Source organism: Thunnus albacares, chromosome 13, assembly GCF_914725855.1.
Source record: "Thunnus albacares chromosome 13, fThuAlb1.1, whole genome shotgun sequence".
Classification (NCBI taxonomy): Eukaryota; Metazoa; Chordata; class Actinopteri; order Scombriformes; family Scombridae; genus Thunnus; species Thunnus albacares.
Window position 1 is genome coordinate 30,444,407 of NC_058118.1, and position 21,351 is coordinate 30,465,757.

Sequence of the window (21,351 nt, forward strand, 5' to 3'; positions counted from 1 at the left end):
AAGTCACGAGTCACATTTTGTTATCAGAGCAGTCGTCACTGCTGTTATCAACCCTCCACATTCCTGCTGCTGCTCAGCTCTGTCTCAGCATGTCTGCAAAACAAATACACAAACACAGATGAGTGCACATAAAGAAAATACTGCACCATCCTCATCATCATCATCATCATCTTTATCATGACTGCGGTGTTTGTTTGTGTGTGCAGGACGGTGTCAGCGGAGGACAAGTCTTTTGCGGTGGGAGTTCAGTACATGTTGTTCAGAGTGCTCGGTGAGTCTGGTCACATGTTTCCTTCAGCCATCTCTCATTGGTCCCTCGGTCAAACAATATGCTAGTTTAATTAATTTAATATGCATTATAAAAATGTGATGTATCAGCTCGGTTTTTGTTTTTTAGATGAAAGTGTAAAGATGCTCAAAAATATGATATTTCCTCTGAAAAGTTTATTAAAGAGAAACTTCAGTGTTTCAGTTCCTTCCTTTTGTAAACAAGATTTAATTGTCAGATTAGACAAATGTCCTGCTCTGCTTCCTGCTCCTCCTGTAGTGACTTTTTTTAAAATTAGTGATTAATTAAAGTCCCTCCACTCAAAAACATGATTTTCTTCTTGTTCGGTTAGTTGGATGTTTGTTGTTTTCACATTCATCTGCTGAAGGAGGAAAGTTTCTCTGACTTCACCTTAAAATCTGAGTTTAACACCTGGACGGACTCGCAGGATTTATGACATAACTAACTAGTTCAGAGCCAATCACGGTCCAGTGTTCAACTTATACAAGTGTGATGTGGAGACTTGAAGCCTCCTGTTGCACAAACACTGAGAATGAACTTTACAGTGAAGGTGGAGACATCTGGTGTCCAGCAGGAAAACTTTAGGAATATTTACGTACAGTATTCAGAGATTCAGAGATTATTATATGATGTTACTAACTATACGTTAGTAACTATAGGTAATTGAACTTTGTTGTGGAAAATATAAACAAATTATTATTCAAATCTTTTTTTTATCTCTTCAAACCTGTCCGATGGGATCGTTGAGAGAGGAGAAAGGAATTGTGAAAACACATTTTTACTAACATGACACATCTTTTTCCCATGAACTGTCGTCTGAAGTGACGTCAGTGTCTGATAATGATGATCTTCATCACCAGCAAGATCAGAGTTTCTGTTTGATGATATGATATTCTGATGTTTCACCCACACATGCATGTTGTAAAAGTTTTATTCTGGCTTTAAACCATGTACAGATGTTTCTACTGACATCAATGCATTCCGGGTCCAGGTTCAGTCCAGGTTATAATGAGAATTTCTGATTATTTTAAGATTTTTTTTGGAGTTACAGCAAAGTGGAAACTGATATAAAGATATATCACATCAAAGTTTAAGTCCATGTCTCCGTGTCTTGTGTCTGCAGCGTTCATGCCCGGCCCCGTGTTGTACGGCAGCGTCATCGACTCCACCTGCATACTGTGGGGCAGGAAGTGCGGCAGGCAGACCTCCTGCCTCTACTACAACCTGGACCGCTTCAGACAGAGGCAAGTCACCCCGAGACGAGTTCATCGTGAACTTCATTACACTGGACACAGATTTAAAACACATCACATTGTTGTACAACAATGTACAAAATAATGTATAACTTTAAATGTTGTTAACTGGTACCTGGAGTGTACAGAACATGTGTGAATGTGGGCTAATGCAGACTTCCATACACTCTCAGACACAACATCACTCATTTCTGTTTCCCAGGTATAACGCCCAGTTCAGCATGTGGAATACAAACCACTAAACTGGTTAATACACACTTAGACACACAGTAATAAAACACCCTGTACTACGTAGACTACTTACATATGGTAGAAGCCCAAAAAGACCGAGGATCGAGGAAAAATGACCAAATCAACAAAATTGTGCAGTTCAGTTGCTACTACAGTAAATACGGTAGCCTAAAAGTTGCTCATTCGGATTGATTTCAGGCTGCCATAATTACTGTAGTAGCAGTGCAACTGAATTTCAAAGGCAGCTGGCTTGACCACGCTTTTGCGAACAGTGGCTGATTTGACCCCAGTCAAACGCTCCGCTTCTGAAATGCTCCCGATGGAGTAGGACGCCGTGCGGAGGACGGAGTAAAACCACGTCCAGTCAGAACGAAACGCAGCTGGAGCCCGGTGGAAGCAAGGCGTGAAGCAATAAAAAAAAAATTACATCATAAGAGAACGGGCCTAAAATTCTGAAAACAAGAAACAAAATACAAATACAAATCCCCGGGTGATTCGGTGTTAACCCGCACCATTAAATTATGAAATTCCAGTGTTAAAATCTGCTCCTTCTTTCTCCTCTACATGCAGAGAAGCAGTGAGATGCAAGTCTCAAGCAGCAAAGTTCACTGTCCTTCCAAAGAAGAAAAGAAAAAATTCTTTAAACATTAGTCATCATCACAGTGGATCCTGTTACGCTGACTTGCAGTCTTTGGACTCATACATCATAAATCTGACCTGTACGACACAGTCAGATTGATATTTAAATCTACATCCAACGTCCTTCTCATTTCTTGATACATCACACCAGTAGATCTTCATGAATTATTCTAACAGTGCACCTTGTCAGATCAGATTCATTTCTCTCAGACATTTTAATGTTAGGAGACGGGACAGAATTCTTTTCAGAGGCCCTCTATGCTAACAGGGTCACGCAGGTTTCTCCGACACATTTAGTGGAAGTGGCATAATTGAAAAACATTTCACACAGTTAGAAATTAAGTGTTTGCTGTCAGGAGAAAAAAAAAACTGCTGGTTCTGGCAGAGTTTTGACTCTGGGAAAGTCCTGGGTTTCATCACACTTCATCAAGAAACACTCAAACTACACAGTCCATAACCCTACTTGTTGTGTTTGTGTGTGCAGGTTTCTGGGTCTGCAGGTGGTCTTCATTTGCGGGGGTCTGCTCTGCTTCCTCTTGACGGTCATGGTCCTGCGCAAGAGGACGGAACATGAGGACCAAAGAGACGCGGGAAGCAAAGGAGGGTACGAGCTGGTGGACGGGCAGAAAACACAAGGAGAGAACGCTAAGGAAAAAGAACTGAATGGCATCAAGACCTGAAGACGCAAAACAAGAGGACGCAGGGAAAGAAAGAAAGATGCGGGGGGAGGCCGAACAAAGGAGAGAAAAGAAGAGTTTTCTAAGATGGTCGCAGACTGAAGCTGCAACGCTAACAAAACTGTGAGACATCAGTGTATGATGAGTGTGAGCCGCTATACTGAGGCTAAGAAACCTTTTGATATACTTTTTACACCCAAATACTCTACATGCTCAGTTAACATTTCCGGGGGGGGGGGGGGGGGGGGGGGATTACTGGTGTGTTTGTATATAAGCTGATCCATATATTGTGACATATAAGCTGTTTTTATATGAAGCAGTGAGCCCAGTCAACCTCTTCCACTTATTACTGTTGTATCTGATACTGAAGTGTAATAAGCTGCAGCTCCTTTCATGTGCACTAGATGCTGCTCGAATTAGTCTGACTGTATTTGACATGAATGAGAAATTTTCTCTACTAATACAGTGAGGACACTGTGATCTTCGGAGGCCATTTCAGTGATACAAATGATTTTTAGCAACACTAGCAGCATAGCTGTATGGACGGATGTCAGTTGTTCCACCACTTTGGTCCAGACTATTAGATGGATTGACATGAAATTTTGACATTCATGCTCCCCAGAGGACGAATTGTAAACATTTCAGAAACATTTTCATCTAGCGCCACCATCAACATTTTTTCGTTTGTGACCAAATACCTGCAAAACTAACCGCATTATTCCCATCAGCCTCAGCTGCACTTTGTGTTTGGTGCTAATTAACAAATGTTAGCATGCTGACACACTAAGCTAAAATGATAAACATTATACCTGCTTAACATCAGCATGTTAGCATACATTAGCACTAGCATTTAGCTTACAACAGCCTCAAAGAGCTTCTATTGTGACTGGAGACTCTTAAAGGATAAGGCTGACTAACTAACAAGTATTGTGTGTGTATCCAAAGCCTGATATATCTTATTCCTCTGTGCTGTAGATCTGCATTGTCCAAAAACTATTGAAGACATGTCAATGAGCCACACCGCTGCACTGGGTGACATGTTCCTTCATCATGAAGAGTTTGGTCACGTTAGTTTCTTTAGAAACGGCTCCAAAGACTAATAACAGCATCACGTTTTCAGTCTCAGGAGAGTAGTTCTGTGGAAGGCAGACGCTACTGAGCATGTGCAGGAACGCGGTTCTGTTTACAGCTGCACTAGCTTGTTGCGCTGCATATCACAACCTCTGGACTTTTTTGAGTATTTTGAGAAATTTATAATGTAGCACAAAGTCAAGAGGTTGCGATATGCAGCGCAACAAGCTAGCTAGCTGTAAACAGAACCGCGTTCCTGCACATGCTCAGTGGTGTTTTAAAACACTGGATATATTTTTCTGAGCGTACATCAGTGTTTTTCTGAGTTTTAAGAGCAAAGTGAATGTGTTAACCCTAACCCATCTAAAGAGTCATGTGACTCTACTGTCATGTGACATTATTGTTTACATGAATTTAAAAGCCGAAAATTTTATATATGAGATGTGTTTTATCCCTCCTGGGAACAGAGCCTATAATCAGAAGATATAAAGACACGAACATTAATCTGAGCCTTCAGTGACACTTTTTTGTTGTTTTTATTACTGAATTTTGTAATTTTGTACATATATGAGCAGTGCTTTTACTCTAAAAAAAAAAAAAAAAAAAAAAAAAAAAATTAAAAAGAAAATGTATTGCATTTTCATTGCAATGCATAGAATGGCAGAATAAAAATCCAACCATAAATAATATCAAAATGGGATTTGATATCTTAACTTTGAGGATTATAATGAATGAAATGTAATGGTGGTGACTATTATACTATATGTTTTTTTGTCATTTTCTATCCCAAAGGGCCGTTGTACAGCACCAAGGCAACAGTTCAGTATGTGTTGCGTTTTTTACTGAACCTGAGTCCTAAAATAGACCTGCTTAATAACTTTTGCGCATTTGGGACTTCGGGGCTTCTTTGTGTATTTTAAACCTGCAGAAGTTTTTTCTAATTAAAAATGTGCTTTTCTTATCAAACATCTGTGTGTGTTACAGAGAAGACTTTCTCAGATGTGAAGGCAGATGTAATTTTACTGCTTAAGTTAGACTCAAGATATCAAACTGGCTAACTAAAATAATATCCCTGCACTGTTACTAGACTTTAATCTAAGCACAGAGAAGCTTGGCTCTCTCTCATCAGTGATTTTATTCCTGCTTTTGATCAATGTGTGATGTAAAACTCAAACTCTGAGCTGGGAAACTTAAAGGCGGTCTGTGTAAAGGTTAATAAAACTCTCAACACACAAATGAAGTTTATTCAGACTGTGTTTCTACTGACTTTTGGGATCCTCTGCTCTTTTTCATCTCCTCTCCCTCCATCCTTCTTCCTCTCTCAACCCAGCTGGTCGGGGCAGACGGCCGCCCACCTAGAGCCCAGTTCTACTTGAGGTTTCGTAAACTATGAGATGAGTAACACACATGAATAATAATATCCACTTCATGTAAATGAGACATTCAAACAGTTTTGGACTGTACTTGTCTAGCACCTTTCTAGTCTTCTGACCACTCAAAGCACTTTTACACTACGTCCCAACCTGCCCATCTGAGGGAACTAACCATTCACACACATTCACACACTGATGGCACAGCTATCAGGAGAAGTTTGGGGTTCAGTATCTTACTTAAGGACACTTCGACATGCAGACTGGAGGAGCCGGGAATCGAACCGCCAACCTTCGGATTAGTGGACGACCCGCTTTACCTCCTGAGCCGTTAAGAGATTTAAAACTCAAACTCTGAGCTGGGAAACTTGAAGTCAGTCTGTGTAAAAGTTAATAAAACTCTGAACACACAAATGAAGTTTATTCAGACTGTGTCTCTACTGACTTCCAGGATCCTCTGTTCTTGGTCGGGGCAGACGGCCGCCCACCTAGAGCCCAGTTCTACTTGAGGTTTCTTAAACTATGAGATGAGTAACACACTTAAATAATAATATCCACTTCATGTAAATGAGACATTCAAACACAGGAATTCAAACAGTTTTAAGTTCATGGCCTTTGACTCTTTGACTCGCTCTCATAAACAGGCTACTGTTCATCGTGTGGATGACCTAGTGCAACCTAAGCTGTTGTGACTAAATTTGTCCTCACTTATGAGGATACAGACAGAAACAGTTTTATAAACTGTATTTGTTATGGCTGCAGATTCCCCGGTGGTTCCCCCTCCTGTGTTTCTAGTGCTCCCATGTGTGTGTGTGTGTGTGTGTGTGTGTGTGTGTATGCAGGTTTCCCCCACCAGGCCAAAAAAATAGTTTTTTGAATGCCAATATTAATGTCAAATATCCATTCATTCAGAAATCAATAATTAATAGTGTTTGGGAGCCTCTGTGCGACACTGTTCCAAAACGTGAGTCAACCTCTGTGTCGTTGCCTTGATGTGATGCAAGTGCCACTGCTATCAGAGTCCCTTTATATTACTGTGGAACCAGAGCGTACAGGAGGCAGGTCAGCTAACGTGAGCATGGCACCGCCTAAGAAGAGAAAAAGCTCTAATGCAGGTGACGGACGAACAAATATATCAACGTTTTCAAGCAAAAATACAGATGGGAAAGAAGAGAGAGGAGCAGTTTATTTATGCAGTAAATGCAGCTCAATAAGTCGTCCTCTCCTTGTGACCACCGAGCAAACACAAATTTGAATGCAATAATATAAACTGCAGACCACCTGCGGCGCCACCTGACCGAAACCAACCGTGCAAACACGCCTCGTCTCTTTAAGGTTTTTTTTTCAGTTCGTACCACCAGGCCTGAAAACACTTTTAGTGGAGACACTGGTGTATGTGTTGGTGTGGGTGTGGCTTCTCCTGCACACATGCCTTCAATTGGTTCATCTTCTCCGTCGGTCAACACACCTGCCGTCTATCATCTCATCTCTTCTCCAGCATATCAACCATAGCTTTTAATCCACTCTTTGCCAGATTGTTGATTCACTTTCAGTTATTAGTATCCTTGTGTCAAGCTTTCAGTTGTATGTTAACCCATCTCTCTTGTGTCCCAGGATCATCTCACTCCTACCTACCTACCTGCCTGCCAGCTACGCTTCTCCTCATTCACATTCATACACCTCAGTTTCCCTTTCTTCACCCGCTGCTGCTGCTGCTGCTGGATCCCTTTCCCCATCATCGCTCCTGCAATAAACCTTTTTCCGTAGCCAACACCACTCTGTCCTTTGCCCGCATTTGGGTCCCTCCTGAGTTCTTAACTTGTTCTTCAATAAACTAAACTAAACAACCAAAACATTGAAAACATGCGGTTTTGTGTTGCAATGAATACTGTGGAACAAAACTGGTCCGTGGTTTACAGTATGTCCTGATTTGTCTATTGATATTTCTTTAATCCAAAGAAAAACATGTTGCACTTGGACACATTGGGCAAAAAAAAAAAAATTCAAACTGAAGAGCCAAATACAACAAAAAGGATTTCAAAACCTCAGTCTTCAACACCGTGTTGACATGAAACATTCTTGAGCTTTGTCTGCTGCAGGGAACTGAAGACTCTACAGACAAGTTCAGGCAGCATCTTTACATCGTCGTCATTAGATGACATGCTGACTCTGCGACAGTTGGAGAACATCTCATGTTTGTGTCTCTGTTGCAGGCTGAAACATGTGAGCTGCTCCTCCTTTCACCTCTTCATGCTAAACATTAACGCTTTAATGCCATTCACAAACCCCAGCAATACATGCTACACTGTGAGCAGGGGTCATACTCATTGATTTCTTACACAACTTTGTAGCAAACATTCGAGGCGGCTGACAGAGCAGAGTGTGTTTGCATACACTTAGGTGACCAGAGGGGTGAACTACGAAGCGAGATTAGTGGGTTAGCGAGGTGTGTTGAGTCTGCAGGGTTTTCAATGTCAAGAGGTGGTTCTCTTTTAACCTGCTTCATCACCATGGTAACATATACTGCAAACTTAACCTAGTCCGGAGCAGGTTATGTTCCGAGTTTCGGCTTAAATCAGCAATAAAAAGCGCCGTCTTTTCACTAACTACCTGATTTGCTGCAAAGTCTGTTTAACACTGCAGCTATTAGAACACCGATTAGAAAATCATACTTATCATTGATTTGATATGTCATATTATAATTTGTAATGGTGCAAGGGGTTAGGGTTACTTCCTGGATGGGATTTTGTTACAATATATCAAATTGTATTTCAAATAAAAACAAACAAACAAAAAAAAACCTAATGAAGAAATACTTTGAACAAAAAAAAGATGAATCTATTGGTATTTATCACAGATAATATTCAATCTATAATATTAATTCCACTTTGATTTGGCCAGAATCTAAAGTGACTTCCAGTTTAAATCTGCTGCATCGAGTTTAAAGTTTAAGAGTTATGTATATAAACTTATTACGTAATTAATAAATTAATGAATTCGTTTTTCAATTAACAAATTTACATCAGCAGTTTTCTGCCAGCATTCCTCTCTCACCTTAATTGTTGTGATAATGTATTTATATTATTCATAGCTCTCCGTTATAATGATCTGTTCCTCCTGACTGAAGCAAGCGGCACGCGATTGGTCCATTTTGTGAAGTCAAAATGGGGGCACGCACAGAGCCTGAAGCAGAAAGCCTGAATTGACAAAGAAAGTTCATAACCACCGTCGTGATACCACTTATCTCAGATCTCGAGTTTAGGGTTTGTCGAGCCAGTTCACACAAAGAAAGCTTGAGTATGTTGAACTTGCTTCGTAGTTCAACCCCTCAGGTTACAGTCAGCTTTCTGCAGCAGTTAGATTTCTCAATCACCATGTTAACTAGGTCATTGCATTCATGCACAAGATTACAGAAACCTGATTTCCCAGATAGACTTCTCCTGAGGGAAGCAGATTCCTTGTCTGGGTTTTTAATCATAATCACATTTTAATCATTCATCCAATCTAGAGCAGGCAGGGGGAGGAACCGTGCACTTTAAAGTGTTCAGAAACATGAACATGCCAGTTAAGAGACGATAAATAGTGAAATCACGTTCTTTAATGCCGTCAGAGACATAAACAGTCCAATCTAGAGCCAACAGGGAGAGAAACCATATGCTTTGAAGGAGTTAACTACAAACAATCCAGAGCACACAAGGAGCCAAACCACAGACTGTAAAAAAATATGGACGTAGTCACCATGACGTCAGCCACTGGTTTGTGAACTGCTGTTTTGAAGCCTCGAGAGTGTAGTGATTTGACCATGTTTGATTTTTGGAGCCACAAGTGACCATATTTGGATGAGAGGGTGGAGCTGACAATTTATGGTTAACAACAGTGATAAAGCTAATTTTCGCCTAAAACTATTAAAACAAAATGTACTCACCGGAAAAAACTGAATATCCAACTCACTGGTGGGTCTTTTTATCACAACCAAATGCTGAACAAGACTTTTTTCAGGTGACTTAAATGTTACAATTAACTTTCATGAACTGAAAACACACTGAAGTAGCAACATCTACACCTGTACTCAATGAATCCAGGGGTTACGCCATGGTTACAGTACAAAGTACAGTATCAATTTTGACGCTGTGGTAACTTGTCAATCACAACATAGCCACGCCCTAAAGCATTCGCTGCTTTATTGTTTATTTTATTATAAATGGGGCCATAATTTACAAAATGAACATCATGCTGTACTGAAGAAGACTTGAAACTAGCAATTGAGACCATAAACTCATTAGGAAACAGTTTACTGAGGTAATAAAGAGAGAAGTAGGGTCATTTTCTCATAGACTTCTATACAATCGGACTTCTTTTTGCAGCCAGTGGAGTCGCCCGCTGCTGGTCATTAGAGAGAATGCAGGTTTAAGGAACTTATCTTTGCATTGGCTTCACTTTTTCAGACTGGGAGCTACCTGCTTGAGCAAAACCCAGGGGTTCAAACCAGTGATGGTCCAAAACAGTGACATTTTTCTTGTCAGTATTTATTTTGCCATCAAATCTAAAAAAGCCACTAGTCCACCAAAAAACTACAAGAAACTGAAGTTGGGGAGTGGAACCGTGCGCTCTAGTGATTAGTGATGTGAACCGTCCAATCTACAAAGTCTTAATAATAATTTGATTGACATTTCTGTGCAGCACAATCTTAAAGAACACTGGTCCTACCTGATCAGACAAACAGAACAATTTTAACTTGTTTCATGATAATCTTCAGTCTGCATGATGTGATATTCTAGCCACATCACCCTGAAGACACTTATTATCATCATCATTTTTATACATCAAATGTTAAATAAAAAAATGTCGTAAGTTGCGGAAGTGAAGTGTTGCACAGACAGGAAACAGTGTTTTAGTCTAAAGGTCTATTTCATCATGAGGACATGAAGGGTCTGCTGTCGAGACGAAACATAAGAGGAAGTGAGTTTTTGCCTCTGTAGGTGTGTTTGTTTTCAAGGATTGAAGGATTTTAATGGTCACACAGACAAATACATGAACGTGCGTAGTGACATGTAACATGGTGCACTCATTAACCCAATCTCAACCAAGAGTCAAGGCAGATGGCCGTCCACATAGAGTTCGGTTCTGCTCGAGGTTTCTTCTCTTAAAGGGGAGTTTTTCCTCGCTGCTGCTCAGGGAGGAATGTAATGAAATTAAGTACAGTCTAGACTTGCTCTGTGTGGAAATGCCCTGAGATAACTTCTGTTATGATTTAAATAAACAAAATTGACCTGAATAAATAAGAATTAGAAGAAAGAAATATAAAAGGATGGTAGCAGCTCTGTGAGGCTAGGCACTTTACGCTAATATGGTCACAATGACAATGCTAACATGCTAATGTTTAAGGATTTAGTAGCATCTAGTGGTTCAGTTGCAGCACCAATTGACTGATAAAAATCTGAACTCAAATGTTGAACTGTATTGTCAAAAGGTGACGGCTAAGAGATGAAACATTTCCTCACAAGTACAGAAGTACAGACCTCTGGCCCTCAGACCTCTACAGGTTTTACTGAGTGTTTGTCTCCCTCTGGTGGAGACTGAAGTGCGTTGATGGTGAGAGCTGGTGTCAGATAACAGCACAATGTAAAAATGTAACTCATGTAAAAGTATTATCAGTATGAAATGTAAGAATCATTTTAATGTTGCAGGTGTTTGAGGTGTTTTATATGCTTCTCATTGTAATTCTTTGTTGTTGTGTTATGTTATGATTTATTTATGGATTATAGACACAAAAACAAAAAGGAATAACATGTTAAAGTACAAAGCAGCAGCTCCAAGTCTTAAACAGAATATCGGCAGTGATAAAGAGGAAACAAACAAATTACCAGTTCTCATGGATCGTTTTATTGTTTTTTTGTTGTAGACAGAAACAGATGTGTTTCAGAAGAAGACCCTCATCAGCATCATGCTGGTGTGATTTGTTTTTGTTTCGTAACATGTTAAACTGGGAACATTTATTTCCAACAAAGTCCCAAGATGTTAAAAGACAAAAGAAACATAGAGAAGCACAAAACATTCAACATAAAAACTCAACAATACAATCCTGAAATCCAGAAACACATCACCGCAATTTAAATAAAGATAATACAAGGACAATTGTGATAGATAAAGTAATGATGTCATTGCAGATGTCGAGGCACTTTACATGAACACACACTGTCCTTGGTAAGATAGTGATGCTGACTATTGTTATGTATTGAGGAGCAGTGATAATATCTTAACAGAAAAGTCAAAAATCTGTGAAACAGGAACTTGAGTTTTCTGACACACTTCAATAATATTTTAGCAGCAAGATATTCACAGGAAAGTAACTGATCCAGTATAATTCATGATCATGAGCCACATCCGTAAGTTCAGTTCTATTTCTTAATATTTTTAACTCATTTGTCCTTGGCAGCTTGTTCTTATTTCCTGGCAGAACTGACTCAGTTTCACCCAAATGTACGTAATGCCTGTCATCAATGAGACATTCTTTTACACTTTCTAATGAATTACTAAGAGTGGTCTTAATCTCACTAACATCATGCCCAGATACCAGTAACACCAGTAACACAGAAGGTCTTTTCATTCCTGTGCTGTCAGAGTGGAAGTGAAAATATTTCCACTTCCAGTGAAAATAAAGCTATTTGTTTTAATCACTGTGGACAGATTAAGGTTGTGAATGTGGAAATTCTTCAGTCTCAAAACACTTTTTTTTCATGAAAGCCAAATAGATTTCATGGAGCAGAGGTTTAAACTGGAACACATTTTGTTTGTAGATTAGAACCTTTATTTTAACATTTACAGTGGTGTGAAAATCTTTAGGCACCCCTCTGAGGCTGCATAATAATTTACTCTGTCATCCATCCATCCATTTTCTAATAAAAGCTGAGTACTGGGGTATTTTCCAGACAAAGATTTTTAGTATTAAGTTGTATGAAATTAAATCAGACGTGAAAAATAGGCTGTGCAAAAATTTGGGCACCCTTGTCATTGTGTTGGTTTGAACAGCTGTAACTACTTAGAACTGAATAACTGGAACACAAAATTGGTTTGGTGAGATCATTAAGCCTTGAACCTCATAGCCAGTTGCATCAAATCATGAGAAAAGGTATTTAAGTTGGCCAACTGCAAGTTGTTCTTTTCTTTGACTGTCCTCTGAAGAGTGGCAACATGGGGACCTCAAAACAACTCTTAAATGACCTGAAAACAAAGATTGTTCAACATTACGGTTTACAGGAAGGCTACAAAAAGCTATCTCAGAGATTTCAGCTGTCAGTTTCCACTCTGAGGAACATAGTGAGTAAATGGAAGACCACAGGCACGGTTCTTGTTAAGGCCAGAAGCGGCAGGCCAAGAAAAATATCGGAGAGGCAAAGGTGAAGGATGGTGAGAATGGCCAAAGACAACCCACGGACCATCCACCTCCAAAGACCTACAACATCATCTTGCTGCAGATGGTGTCACTGTGCATCGTTCAACAATTCAGCGCACTTTGCACAGGGAGAAGCTGTATGGGAGAGTGATGCGGAAGAAGCCTTTTCTGCACACACGCCACAAACACGAGTTGCTTGAGGTATGCAAAAGCACATTTGGACAAGCCAGCTTCATTTTGGAATAAGATCGTGTGGACTGATGAAACAAAGATTGACTTATTTGGTCATAACAAGGGGCATGCAGCGAAAGAACACAGCATTCCAAGAAAAACACTTGCTACCCACAGTAAAAATTTAGTGGAGGTTCCATCATGCTGTGGGGCCAGTGCCAGTACTGGGAATCTTGTTAAAGTTGAGGGTTGCGTGGATTCCACTCATTATCAGCAGATTTTTGAGAATAATGTTCAAGAGTCAGTCACAAAGTTGAAGTTTCGCCGGGGCTGGATATTTCAACAAGAAAACTGCTCAAAATCTACTCTGGCATTCATGCAGAGGAACAAGTCCAATGTCCTGGAACGGCCATCCCAGTCCCCAGACCTGAATATCATTGAAAATCTGTGGGATGATTTGAAGCGTGCTGTCCATGCTCGGCAACCATCAAACCTAAGTGGACTGGAGATGTTTTGTAAGGAGGAATGGTCCAAAATACCTTCATCCAGAATCCAGACACTCATTAGAGGCTATAAGAAGCGTCTACAGGCTGTTATTTTTGCAAAAGGAGGCTCGACTAAATATTGATATGATTTTTCTGTTGGAGTGCCCAAATTTATGCACCTGTCTAATTTTGTTTTGATGCATATTGCACATTTTTGTTAATCCAATAAACCTAATTTCACTACTGAAATAATGCTGTGTCCATCACTTATTTGATCAAAATGAAATTGCTGATCCAAACACCCGATTTATAAACGAGAATAATGGAAATTGTCAGGGGTGCCTAAACTTTTTCATACCACTGTATTTGCAGGTTGGTGCCACTGCAGTGATGGCTGCTTGTTTACATCCACCTACAACCAGGATTCATCTATACATTAGGGATGTGCAGAAAGCCCAGTATTTGTATTTGTTGAGGCAGCAAAATTATTTGTATTCGAATGAAAGTGGAAAGAGGCTTAAAGGTATAATATGTAATAATTCCACATTAAAATGTGAAACAGCTTTAATTAGTATTTTTAACAATTTCAATCTGCGTGTACGTTTGTTTTTGGAGAGGAGGAGACCTCTGCGGATAATTCGGCTCCCGGGAGAAACCGACCGAACGTCTGGATCTAAAGTTATAAGAGAAATAAACCAAACAAGTGTTAGCAGCAGCTCGGCTAACAGCCCGTACCGGACGTCCGGTGCTCGCCGGACATTGTCGGAGAAACACTGATTTTTTTTTTTTAGGTGAAACAGCTTTATTCAGTGTTTTTACCTGTAATCTCCGGGTCCGTTTGTTCTGGAGAGGAGGAGACCTCTGCGGGTAAAAACATCCCGCATGATTAACACTGGAGTAATCCTATCCCGGTGAAGCTGCTTATTTAACGACAAAGACAACAACTCCCATGATCCCTTGCTACTTCACACCGTCATCACACTTGAATGAGAGACCCCTAGCAGCTGAAATTAAATATTGTGCATTTAAAAATCCTGTTTTTGTTTTTATTATGCTTTTAATTTTAGAAAATTAAAGTGTTACAATAAGTGTTCATAAATAAACTACCTTATGAAGGAGGTTCCCACACCGGGTCTTGAACTGGAGCCAACCTCAAGCACAATCTGCGATGTCCTTCCAGAGTTGCTGGGTCAAATCCTCGGCCACGGCTTCACTGCGCCGTGTAACTGTACTTCTTGACAGCTGGAGAGCTTTGATCGAAGATAATATTTCTGCCTTGTTTTTAAAGTCTCGGAACAATGAGTCAGCTGCTTCAACGAAAGCCTGTTTTATCATCTCTCCATCCTTGGAAGGACTTCTTGTTCTTAACGATGAAGTGACTCACCCGGAAAGATGCTTCGGTGGCGGCTTTCGCTTTTGAAGTTAGCTGTGAGAAAAATGATTGCTGTCTTTTAACATATTGGTGTCATAGTTTTTATGAACAGTCTGAAAATGCCGCTTCACATTTCCCTCCTTCGGTATTAGTGCGATGGTAAACTGGCAGATGAGGAAATATGTTTTTGGCTTCTTACTTTGGTCCAGCTCCACCACTCATTTTTATACCCTTTCTTAAGTTTAAGAGAAAAAACCAAGGGCTAAAAATTGGAGGCTAACTAGGCAACTCGCTAGCTTGCGCATGTGCAGTGACCTAAGTGTCAGAAAAGGTCAGATGTCAGACTGGCTGCCCTGTATATCAATCAAGTGACAAATTTCATAGTGGGGATGGATGATAGGCTGATGTCCTTTTTTTTTTAATGCCATACGATCTATCCACACTACCTTTGCGATCGACTGGTAGATCGCGATCAACATATTGGGCACCCCTGGTGTAGATTAGAACCTTTTACTTTAATGCATTTGATGACTATATTTATAACATATAACCACGTCTGGGCAGATTTCTCGGCAAACGCCCCCTCCCCCCCAGAAAAAGTGAAATTCCTTTTAAGTCAAGTCAAACCCATTTTATTTATATAGTAGCACCAAATCAGGGCACTTTTCACACAGAGCAGGTCTAGACTGTACTCTTTAATTTACAGTGACCCAACATTCCTCCATGAGCAGCACTTGGCAACAGCAGCAATTTAAAAACTCCCCTTGAATGGGAAGAAACGTCAAGCAGAACTGGACTCTAGGTGGGCGGCCATCTGTTGGGTTGAGACATCAGAGATTATGATATTATATCCAAATGAGGCATCACAAAAACTTGGATTAGTTATTTGTTCTTTTTTTTTTTTTTCATTTTTAGTCATTTCCCTGCAGTCATTTTCTTTGTTTCTGATTCACTTCCTAAATAAAACAGAAAGGTTCTGGTACAGTTATATAATTCGATAGATCAGCTTATTTCAGTGTCTTTATCACGTTCTTTGTGCTGAAATGAAGAAGCTGTATCTTCAATCCAGTTGGTAAAATAAATATATGCTATAGCAGACAGGGGATTGATGTTTCCTTTTAGATTATAGAGTTTCCATCCTGTGGGATTCCTCTTCGTCTTTGTCTTCAGTTTTCCTCTCTGTCAGCTCACTTTCTCTGCTGGGCAGCGTTTCAGAAACCTCAGGAATCTTTGACTGTGTGGAAAATCTAGACCACATGTTTGCACCGAACACACACACACACACACACACACACACACACACACACACAGCTCCAACACTTTTTAGTTTCCTTTACTTTTCCTTCCTTTCAGGATTTTTACTCATTTAAACTTTCATTCTGTTCATTTTATACTGAATTTTATTTCAGCAGAGTTCTTGTTTTGAGCTGTTTTGTGTTCAGACGACATTAAAAAACTGATGCATGTGAGAAACGTGGTTGTAGTTTTGTAGAAGAATAAAGGAAAAGGAAGTATGGAAACTTGCCGGTCAACCTGCAAAACAGAATCTAAAATCTTCTCCTGCACAAAGTGGGGGGGGGGGGGGGGGGGGGGGGACGTAGGAAAAGAGTCACATGACCTGAGTTTCACATGTGGTGAAGTGATCAGAACGAGGGCAGAGCAGCTGCTTCTGTATCTTCAGCTGTCATGTTTGAATTTCACAGTTTAACATCTGAGTTACACCAAAGTCTCAAGTTGTTTTCCAGGGTTTTTTTTTAAGGGAAGTCATTTTTGCTCTTTACTAAATACTATTCTTCTTGTTTCATACAAAACCCCTGCAGGACAGATTCAAGTGTTGGTGCCGAGGCTGGTTTAAACTTAAAAGCTGAACTTCAGTGAAATTCTTACTGGTTTTCAAACTTCTATATGTTCCTTTTGCACAGACTAAAATACGTCTGAAGCACCAAGTATCAAAAACTGTCAACTCAGTACTAGGGATGTGCAGAGATCCCAGTATTTGTATTTGTATCTGTATTTGTGTTTGAATAAAAGTAGAAAGAGGCTTAAAAATCTTGTTTTACACTTTTAATTTTAGAAAAATTATTATGACTACTGAGCTAAAACTTTACTCATCGGGAGGAACTACAATTATTACTTTGCACTTGTCATTTATTTATTGTTTTTTACAACCTAACTTTGTGGAAAGGGAACAGTCCAGGTATCATCGGATAATTCGTAATTCATTTGTAATTCAAAAACCAAAAAACCGTAAATCTGTTATTGTTTCAAAACAAAAAACAAAAAAAAAACGTTTTTGGTGTCAGAATCAAATAATGAAAAACCAATCAAACCCGGCCCTGTTTTTGGTTTTTGCCGATTCGTTTTATCGTTATTCCTTTTTGGATTGAATATCGAGCAGGTCTGCGGACATTCAGCCAATTCGTTTTTGCGTTTGAAACCAAAAACTGAAGTCACGTGGTTTTTGTTTAGTTTCCCAACAAAAATCCAGAAAACCAAATTCAAAAGCAAATTTGGTTTAGAAATCAAGTATTTTTGTCAGTTTTTTACGATAGCGGAAGCGGCTACATTAGCCTACCCATGATCCTCAGCGACCGTTGCTATGGTGAAGACGCCAGCGACAACCTTAACATATAGTCAGTATAACATTATGTAGTGCTGCAGATTATTGGTTATGATCGGGATCAACGTACTTTACTGTACATTGAACTGTAAAGAAAATAATGTGTGCAAAGAAACGAAGTGTATGAAATATAAGAAAGGTGATAAGAGAATAAATTAAACATAAATAATTAATAAATAATTATATCATGTAACAGTGGAGGTTGAATAAAATGCACAATCTAAAGTCCAGTTTGATGAGTGTAGGGCTTAAATGAGGGATTTGACATGTAAAGTTCAGTTTTATAACCCCGTCTTCATCCCTTTTACACGAACGCGCGGCTGTCGCTGGCGTCTTCACCATAGCAACGGTTGCTGAGGATCATGGGTAGGCTAATGTAGCCGCTTCCGCTATCGTACAAAACTGACAAAAACACTTGATTTCTAAACCAAAATTGCCTTTTGAATTTGGTTTTCTGGATTTTCATTGAGAAACAAAGAAGGAATAGATCACGTGATTTAGTTTTTCGTTAGTGGTTTAAAATGAAAAAAGGAAAAAACCATGTGACTTCCGTTTTTGGTTTCAAACGCAAAAATGAATTAGCTTTTTTGTTTTTTGTTTTGAAACAATAACAGATTCACCCTTTTTTGGGTTTTGAATTACAAATGAATTACGAATTATACAATGATACCTGGACCATTCTGGTTATTCTGGTTTCTGTGATGAAGTTCTGTATTGTTACATATTCGTTGTTCAATTTGTGTTTGTAGCTACTCTCGAAACGAGGGTTATTTTTTGTTGGATTTGTTATGATCGTGTTATTTCCTCCTTTATGTACAGATAGCCATTCATCTGACTGGTTCATTGATATGCCCGTGGTTTTCTGACATGAGTACTAGTCCCCACATCATTTTTATACATATCTAAGCTTCAAAAACTCAGGTATCCGCCACTTATTTTCTGTTCTAATTGTTTCTGATTTAAATCATCATTTCACCAGTTTAGACTAAGTTGTTGTGCAGCTGCTTGTGTTTAGGCAACATTCAACATTTGACAACTTTGGCTTCTTTTGTTACTTTTTTTTAAAGGATTCTGTAGAAAAACACCCACCTGCTCACATATTCCCCGTTTCCTAATCATCCTCACCTGCCTCTCATTATCTCATCAGCCCTTGTAGCATTTATACATGCCAAGGTTCATTTAATCCTTGCCAGATCCTGTTCACCTGTTCCTGATTGTCTTTGACTTGCTGCCTGTTTAGATTTTCATCCTGATGTGTAAGCACAAGTCTGATTTCATCACTGTATCTATGATTAAAAGCCTTAAATCAACTCGTACTGCTTCAGTGTCGTACATACCTGTGACGATGTGTTGATAATCATCTCATCTTATTATCTGTACTGAAGCTCAGGTGTCACATCATCACTTCTACGAAAAACCAAAACTTAAAGGAGATTCAGGAGTTATGTAACGTGCTGAAAATCACTTCAGAAGGTTTAAAGGACAAGTTCACAATTTTTCAAGTGTCTTAAACCAGCAGTCAGGTGTCCATGGTAACAGTGAACGCTGTAATCATTCCTCCTGTTCATACTGGATATTAAAAGATCCTTCAAATGTGCTTTCAATGGAAGTGATGGAGGATAAAATCCACAGTGTGTCCACATAGTCATTTAAAAGTCTGTGTGAAGCTTCTATTCAGCTTCAGCAGTCTGAGTTAGTCATATCAAGTGGATATCTGACACATTTACAGTCTTTTTAGCATCAAATTCCCTCTTTGTGTTTCCTCGGACAGTGTTTCCCTGTTGAGCTGCAGGTGGAAGTATAGTAACAAAAAGAGGAACTTTGGCACTAAAAAGACTGTAACGTTGAAAGATATCTACTTGATTTGACTCATTTGGACGCTGAAGCTTCATATTAGCTTCAGATAAACTTTTAAATACATTTTGTCCTCCATCACTTCCATTGTAAGGTCATTATGAAGGGATCTTCTAATGGTCAGTATGAACAGGAGGAATGATTACAGCAAGAAAAACAGCTTTAATGTTCATTTGGGCTCCTGCCTGTTGGTTTAAGACAGACTTTAAAAATTGTGAACCCGTCCTTGAAGTGTGAGCATAAAGGATAAAAACATTAATAGGGCGCTAGCGGCTCCTGCTGGCTGCAAAGCTCATTACACTCATAATAGAAAACATTTGGACAGAATCACCCACCTGATGTTAGACGATTCTTAAAAACTTCAAATTAATTTCTACATCATTTCTTTGTGGTTTATTATTGAAAATCCAACATCGGTTTTTTGATTCTGAAATGAGAGGTGAATCCAGGTTCTCTACATCGAGTGTTTGGGAGCAACATGTGGTGACGATTAACAACATTTCCCTTGTAGCGAACAGGTAATGTGGCTATTTTCAAAATTATGTAAGGTTTCCAGTAGAGAATACTTTTCTTCCTCTAAGCAGCAGATTGAACAACAGAACGGAGCAACAAAGAGCCAAAAAATAACCACATGTTGTTTTAAAAAGCTGCTTCACATAATGCATTTAATGAGACTGACATTTAAAAGTGATTTAGCTGCTCAGAGAGAGAGAGAGCCACTTTACAGACAGGAGGGAATGTAGTTTCATACATACTGTTTACTACAGAGCCCCTAAAGTCCCAAAAGGTGGTAAGTAAAGGCATGATAGGCCTATGCTTTGAAGACCACAGGGGTAACTTGCATTTATAGCTTTTAATAGTTTGTTGATTTCTCAAGTCTTGTGCGCGCAAGATAAAAAAAATACCACCTTTTGGGACTTTAGGGGCTCCGTAGTTTATAATGTTACTTAATAGAAGTTTCTTGATGTGAAATAGTTTCAGTGCATTAACGGGGACATGTTCTGCTTTAGGTGATTTTCTGTTATTTATGCTATATCCTGTTCTGATGTTAAAACTTCAAAACTTGAGGTGAACATATGTATGTATGATGCCTGCAAGTCAAGAGTCAGGGATTCAACTTACCTTGGCTCCTCATTTGCAAAGTTACCTCTGCTTCCTCCTTGTGAGTCAGATTGTTTGCACATGTCCACAAACGGCTGTCAGTTATATAATCTTTGTTCCTAAGGCTGTTGCTAAGGTGGTTGCTAAGGTGTTTCCATGTGTTGTTCACTCTCATATTTTAGATCTTAGTCAGCTCTAACATGTACAGATGGATCTAAGAAGTTGAAAAGAAGTGAAATCCTGCTACTAGCTTCCTGAGCTTCCTGAAGCTGACCAATCAGAACAGAGTGGGCTCATCAGGAGGCGGGGCTTAAAGAGACAGGAAGCTAAAACGGCCTGTTTCAGACAGAGGCTGAACTGAGGGGCTGCATAAAGGACAAGTAGAAGATAAATAAGGAGTTTTTAACTGGAAATCATGCAAAGATATTCCAGTATAGCCCCAGAATAAAAAATGAGAAACTTTTATCCTCTGGAGATCTTGCTAATATGATGATCCAATATGAATATTTTTCCTACAGTGAGCAGGAAGCACAGAATGAAGAACTTGCAATGAAAATAAACATATAAAATATGTCCTGAGGGCATTAACCATCTGGAGACCGAAATAAACCACACTTAGAGACATGTTTCGTTTCATGGTCGCGTTTATTTCTTTAAACACAAATGACAATATTTAATTTGTAAAATGCACTCCTATGTTGAGGTGTGGGTCAGAGTATTGTCAGTGTGTTTTGAGTAATCTGTCTGATTAACATGATCACGCTAACATGTTTCAACATGAAAAGTAAAAAAATCATGTATCATCAAATCAAACTCAAATATCCA

General features: G+C 39.3%; 1 protein-coding gene and 1 long non-coding RNA gene across 4 annotated transcripts in view; one reads left to right on the forward strand and one right to left on the reverse strand.

Annotated features, from left to right (window-relative positions):
• Positions 1-3,635, forward strand: part of slco2b1 (solute carrier organic anion transporter family, member 2B1) — a 37,215-nt gene extending 33,580 nt beyond the window's left edge. For all 3 annotated transcript variants that reach the window (XM_044370328.1, XM_044370331.1, XM_044370330.1), the window contains exons 13-15: positions 207-271; positions 1,413-1,533; positions 2,897-3,635. In XM_044370328.1, the coding sequence (XP_044226263.1) occupies positions 207-271; positions 1,413-1,533; positions 2,897-3,092 (382 nt within the window). In that variant the 3' untranslated portion in view covers positions 3,093-3,635. The remainder of the gene's footprint in view (positions 1-206; positions 272-1,412; positions 1,534-2,896) is intronic.
• LOC122995256 lies at positions 2,474-5,671 on the reverse strand. Its single transcript, XR_006406766.1, has 3 exons — positions 4,355-5,671; positions 2,835-2,854; positions 2,474-2,485 (listed from the first exon to the last, which is right to left on the reverse strand). It is a non-coding gene; the product is annotated as an uncharacterized LOC122995256 (long non-coding RNA).
• Between the last annotated feature and the right edge of the window lie 15,680 nt (positions 5,672-21,351).